Raw genomic sequence first — 6,818 nt, 5'->3', positions numbered from 1 at the left:
CTCCTTTCGTTTAAGTTTATGTGATGTTGTTTATATTAAGAATGAAAGGAAGACTTTTGAAATCTTTGATCTAAAACAAGTCATTGATATTTATGAGACAATAAATCAACTCAATACAGCAACAACATACCAAGTTAAATCACATAAGTCGGGTCTGGGAGGGTGGTGTGTACTCAGCTTTACCCCTGCTTTTTGATGATAGAAAGACTGTTTCCGATAGACCTTCGACTCAAGTAAAGGTAAAATGAGAAACTTAAAGTTAAATTAAATTGTTACTAAATGTATAGTTGCATCATTTTCCTTTTGGAACTTATTGAAAAAAACTATCCTATAAATTAGAACAATTTTTTTTTAATTATGATAAATATAAATTTATTTTCCTATATCTTTGTAAAATTTTCCTAATTTTTTTACCGTCCTCCATATTGATTGGCCAAGGAAGGTAGATATTGACGTGGTGATGCATTTATTGACCGGCATGGTCTCCATCTCTCTCCCCAAAGTATGTGTAGACCTGACCCCACCATCACTCTCTTCAATTGACTCCACACCCTTAAAAAGAAAAAAAAATGAAAATTATTTTCAGACAAAAACAAAAACGAAAACAGTTGAGCAAAGAGTTTTTTTTTTTTTTTTTTTGAGCAAAGAGTTACTAATGGAAATGAACGTACAAAAACAAAGAAAAAAAAAGAGAGAAAAGTTTCATAGAAAATTGAGAAATTGAAAAAAAAAAGAATAACACAAACCTCTTAGCTGAATGTTATACAGTTGTAACATTTAACTTAAATATTAAAATATATGATGAAATTAATGTATTAATTTGTACCCAAATTTGTGGGAAATATCTTTTTCTTATCAAAATTGGAGATTAGTTTTCAAAATCTATTCACTTAACTATGGTTAAAATACTTGTTAGTGTGATATAATATGAACCTTTAAAACTTATATAGAACACGTGCCCTTATCTAAATGTGCACTTAAGAAACAACAACAACATACACTATACAGTTCCACAAGTGGGGTCTGGGGAGAATAATGTGTACGTAGACCTTACCCTACCTTGAAGACTGTTTCTGAATTCAGCTCAAGAAAAGCAACTCCAAATAGGCAGCAAAATAAATAACGGAAGTGAAGAAGCCATGCCATAGCCTATGAAAAAGGAACAGTAAGTACATGAAGTACAAGAAACAATAGATAATACTTGACAAACATCGATGAACAAGAAACTACATGAGTAATATTACAACTACTAGCGAGACAACACTGAACTACCTATTAATCTTCTACCCTAATCTGTGTCTTTTACAACCTCCTATCTAAGGAACCAGAGCCGTAGAATAGAACCCACCATCACTCTCTTCAACTGACCCCACACCAAAAATAAAAAATAAAAAAAAATGAAAAGTGGAAATATTATTTCAGACAAAAACGAAAACAAAAACATTTTATTCACTTAACTATGATTAAAATACTTGTTAGTGTGATATGACCTGAACCTTTAAAATTTAAATAGAATATGTGTCACTCATCTAAATGTCCACTTGAGGATATAAAGAGAAGGTGTAACGGAGAGGGTAGAAACATACCCACATCTAGGGGCGGAGCTAGCTAGGAAAAAATACAATATATATATATATATATATATATATATATATATATATATATATATATATATAGAGAGAGAGAGAGAGAGAGAGAGAGAGAGAGAGAGAGAGAGAGAGAGAGAGAGAGAGAGAGAGAGAGAGAGAGTAGATGTTAAACGCCTTTGGCTTCTTCGTGTATTTACTTCTTCATAATTTTGAACCCCCTAGGTGAAAATTCCTCCTCCGCCACTTACCCATATCGGGTGTTCATATCAAAGCAATAAATGTATGTCATGTATGAATATACAATAAAATCACTCAATCATGGTTAAGAAATGTATACATGCACTCCATTAAACTACTTAAATACAATAAGTTACATGAGTTTGATGTAAATATCCGATGCTGATAAGTATTTATAAATGGAGAGGAGCCGGAGTCGGAACCGTAGACCAGACCCCACCATCACTCTCACCCACCACACCCCTAAAAACCAAAAAAAATCAAAAAATAAAATTATTTACAGACAAGAACAAAAACAAAAACAGTTGAGAGCAAAGAATTAAATGGAAAAAAAAAAGAAGGTACAAGGAAGCACAAAAGCAAATAATAATAATAAAAAAAAAGAGTTAAGAAGTTGATAGAAAATTGAAAAAAAAAAAACAGCAGCAACGCGTTTTCTCTCGTCTGTCTTAAACTTAAGCCTTCTCTCTCTTCTTCTTGACTCTCTCTCTCTCTCTTCTTCAAGCTGCCCCAAAAAAATTAGGGTTAGGGCTAGGGTTTTTGGGTCTCAAAACCCCATTTCTTGATTCTTGATTTTCCATAAGTGGAATTAAGTTGTGTTTTTTTTGCATTTTAGAGGACCCTTTTGGGGTTATAGTAATGGGTCGTTGTTGTTTTGTCATCAAGTGGTACAGATATCAGTTTTTTTCCATTATTTTTGCTTTCTTTTTAGCTCATGGTTATGTAGTTTCATCAGATTCAGATAAATCAGCTCTTTTGGAGTTAAAGGCTTCACTTTTAGACCCTTTTGGAGTGATTTCTAGCTGGAGAAATAACACTGATCACTGTTCTTGGTTTGGTGTGTCATGTGATGGAAGTAGCTCAAGTGTTGTTGCTTTGAACATCAGTGGAGGTAATTTGGGTTCTTTGTCTTGTGCTAAAATTGCTCAATTTCCTTTATATGGTTTTGGAGTTAAAAGGGTTTGTGCTTATAATAATAATAATAATAGTGTTAAGCTTGTTGGTAAAGTACCTGTTGCAATTTCAAGATTGACTCAACTAAAGGTTTTATCTTTGCCTTTTAATGAATTGAGTGGTGAAATTCCTTTGGGGATTTGGGGTATGGAGAATCTTGAAGTTTTGGATCTGGAAGGGAATTTGGTTAGTGGGTATTTGCCATCTGAGTTTAAGGGGTTGAGGAAATTGAGGGTTTTGAACTTAGGCTTTAATAAGATTGTTGGTGGTATTCCTGATTCGTTGTCGAATTGTGTTGCTTTGCAAAGCTTGAATCTTGCTGGAAATGGAGTGAACGGGAGCATTCCCGCGTTTGTTGGTGGATTTGGAGATCTGAGGGGAATGTACCTGTCGTTTAATCAGCTTACCGGGTCTATTCCCGGTGAGATCGGGCGTTCTTGTGAGAAGCTTGAAGTTCTAGAGATGGCGGGTAATTTCTTAGTTGAGGCTGTTCCGAAAAGTTTAGGGAATTGCAGACGGTTGCAGTCGCTTGTATTGTATTCAAATTTGTTGGAAGAGGGTATTCCAGCTGAACTTGGTCAATTAACTGAGCTCAAGATTCTTGATGTGTCTAGGAACAGCCTAAGTGGGCCGATACCATCTGAGCTAGGAAACTGCTCCAAACTATCCATTCTTGTACTGTCAAATTTGTGGGATCCTCTTCCAAATGCGTCTGACGCTTCTGAAAGATTGGCTTATACTACTGATGAGTACAACTTTTTTGAAGGCACAATCCCATCAGAGATTACAAGGCTTCCTAGTTTGAGGATGATATGGGCTCCTAGGTCAACTCTTTCAGGAAAATTTCCTGGTAGTTGGGGTGCTTGTGACAGTTTGGAGATGGTGAATTTGGCTCAAAATTATTATACAGGAGAGATCTCTGAGGAATTAGGTAGCTGTCAGAAGCTGCGTTTTCTTGACTTGAGCTCAAATAGGCTGACTGGACAGCTTGTTGAGAAACTGCCAGTTCCTTGCATGTTTGTGTTCGATGTGAGTGAGAATTATCTCTCTGGTTCACTTCCAAGTTTTTCCAATTACAGTTGTGCTGCTCATAGCGGTGGAGATCCATTTGATACATCATCTGCATATCTAGCGCATTTCACCAGTAAAAGTGTTCTGGACACTACTACATTGTTTGGAGGTGATGGTGACCATGCAGTATTTCATAATTTCGGCGGTAACAACTTCACGGGAAATTTACCGCCTTCCATGCTTATTGCACCTGAAATGTTAGGCAAGCAAATTGTTTACGCATTTCTTGCTGGTGGTAACAGGTTTACTGGACCTTTTCCTGGTGACTTGTTCGTGAAATGTCATGAATTGAAAGGTATGATTGTTAATGTAAGCAATAACGCATTGTCTGGTCAAATTCCAGAGGATATTGGTGCACTCTGTGGGTCTCTTAAGCTGTTGGATGGCTCCAAAAATCAGATTGGTGGAACAATTCCTCCGAGTATAGGGAATCTGGTTTCTTTGGTTGCTCTTAATTTAAGTTGGAACCTTCTACGAGGCCCGATTCCTAGCAGCCTTGGCCAGATAAAGGATCTCAATTACCTCTCTTTAGCTGGCAATAAACTGGTTGGCTCCATCCCCTCAAGTTTCGGGCAATTGCACTCTTTAGAAGCGCTTGAACTTTCTTCGAATTCTTTGACTGGTGAAATTCCAAACAATCTGGTGAATTTGAGGAATTTGACTGCCCTTCTTCTCAACAACAACAATTTGTCAGGGAAAATACCTTCAGGATTGGCCAATGTGACCACACTGGCAGCATTTAATGTGTCCTTCAATAATCTGTCTGGGCCACTGCCTCTTAACAAAGATTTGATGAGATGCAATAGTGTTCAGGGTAATCCCTTTCTGCAACCTTGCCGTGCATTATCTCTATCAACACCTTCTACGGATCAGCAGGGCAGAATAGGGGACTCACAAGATTCTGCTGTGTCTCCGTCAGGTTCATCAACCCAAAAAGGAGGGAGTAGTGGTTTCAACTCGATAGAGATTGCATCCATAACGTCTGCTGCAGCTATTGTGTCGGTTCTACTTGCTTTGATAGTCCTATTCTTTTACACCAGAAAATGGAATCCAAGATCTAGAGTTGCTGGATCTACCAGGAAAGAGGTTACAGTTTTTACAGAAGTTGCGGTTCCTTTGACATTTGAGAATGTCGTGCGGGCTACAGGGAGCTTCAATGCTAGCAATTGCATAGGAAGTGGAGGTTTCGGAGCAACATACAAAGCGGAAATCGCGCCAGGGTTCCTAGTGGCGGTAAAGCGACTTGCAGTAGGACGTTTCCAAGGGATTCAGCAGTTTGATGCAGAAATCAGAACTTTAGGGAGGCTTCGACACCCAAACCTCGTAACTCTGATAGGATATCATAACAGTGAAACAGAAATGTTTCTAATCTATAACTATTTGCCAGGTGGCAATTTGGAAAAGTTTATTCAGGAGAGGTCTACGAGGGCTGTCGACTGGAGGGTACTTCACAAAATTGCTTTGGACATAGCCCGTGCACTTGCTTACCTGCACGATCAGTGTGTGCCACGTGTGCTTCATCGTGATGTAAAGCCAAGCAATATCCTATTGGATGAGGACCATACTGCATATTTATCTGATTTTGGTTTGGCTAGATTGCTTGGAACTTCAGAGACACATGCCACTACTGGTGTGGCCGGAACTTTTGGATATGTTGCTCCTGAATATGCCATGACTTGTCGCGTATCGGACAAGGCTGACGTGTACAGTTATGGGGTTGTGTTGCTTGAGTTGATATCGGATAAGAAAGCACTTGATCCGTCGTTCTCTCCTTATGGGAACGGGTTCAATATTGTTGCGTGGGCATGCATGCTTTTACGCCAGGGGCGTGCCAAGGAGTTCTTTACTGCGGGTCTATGGGATTCTGGCCCACATGATGATTTGGTTGAGGTACTACACTTGGCTGTTGTCTGCACAGTTGACTTGCTTTCTACGAGACCTACGATGAAGCAAGTAGTAAGACGGTTGAAGCAACTTCAGCCCCCGCCGTGTTAGCTTGCTGCATAGCTTTGGATAGGATGGTTTAGCCCAATTGTAATTTTATAAACTTGGCACTTGATAGTAAGGTGTATTTGGGTGTCTGTCTCCTACTAGGTTCAGATTTCAATTTGTAGCCAGCCTGCTTGTGAATTTGTAGTATATAGCCAGCCTTTGCCCCCATTTTTCCATTGCCATGTCCCTAATTAGGGGGTGTGCAGATTCATCTGCAGAAGAGTGCAGATACTTGTATGCATGTATCCACATTTTTATTTGTTTGTTAAATAAGAGCAAAAAGATAGGGAGGATTTCTACTAGCCTCTTGTACATGTAAAACTTGATCTGTGAGTTAGGCGCATGCATGAGTTCAAATATTGCTGCAAATACAAATTTGGTACTTAGGTAAAGAAGGGCAGATGATTTCACTGGTCTTCTACTAGATCTCGGCAATTTTTTGGGTTATATAAAAAGAGCGTGAATACATTTGACTTTCACTAAATTCTTACCGTTTTTCAGTTTCATACTTAAACTGTGAAGTGGTCGTTTGGTATGCGGATAAAGTTATGTTGGGATTATAATCTTGGGACTAAATAACCTCTGAATTATTTAGTACTTGTTCTTTGTTTGGTTCATTGGATTAATGGTGGGATATACCATATATAATTCAAAGCATGTGCTTGGTATTAGTTATACCACCTAGGAGATGGGATAATATTATTCAAGATTGTGGTATAATTTTATACCGAGATTAATTAATAACTCAAACCAAACATGATACAAATTTAATCCAAAAATTTAATATCGGTATATCCTATCTTATACGTCTACCAAACGACCGGACTTGAGGTGTTTAAAATCGACCCGATTGGATAAGAGTTAAGTGTGGTGTCACGCTCCAATACAAAAGTAGCACGACACGTAGCATTATATCTTCCGCCCAAAATTAAAATCTCCTTGTAATTAATACCAAAAATCAATTGAATGGTTAAA

General features: G+C 38.0%; 1 protein-coding gene across 1 annotated transcript; it reads left to right on the top strand.

The window, feature by feature from the left end:
- Positions 1–2,227: 2,227 nt before the first annotated feature.
- On the top strand, positions 2,228–6,145 carry LOC132618905 (LRR receptor-like serine/threonine-protein kinase RPK2). Its single transcript, XM_060333901.1, has one exon. It carries the CDS (start codon positions 2,466–2,468, stop codon positions 5,844–5,846), a length of 3,381 nt encoding a protein of 1,126 aa, XP_060189884.1. The 5' UTR covers positions 2,228–2,465; the 3' UTR covers positions 5,847–6,145.
- The last annotated feature ends 673 nt before the right edge of the window (positions 6,146–6,818 follow it).

Source organism: Lycium barbarum, chromosome 11, assembly GCF_019175385.1.
Source record: "Lycium barbarum isolate Lr01 chromosome 11, ASM1917538v2, whole genome shotgun sequence".
Lineage (NCBI taxonomy): Eukaryota > Viridiplantae > Streptophyta > Magnoliopsida > Solanales > Solanaceae > Lycium > Lycium barbarum.
This window is presented reverse-complemented; position numbering and strand designations above follow the sequence as displayed.

Coding starts and splice junctions, on each gene's coding strand:
- LOC132618905 (XM_060333901.1), top strand. CDS start 2,466: ATGGGTCGTTGTTGTTTTGTCATCAAGTGGTACAGATATCAGTTTTTT.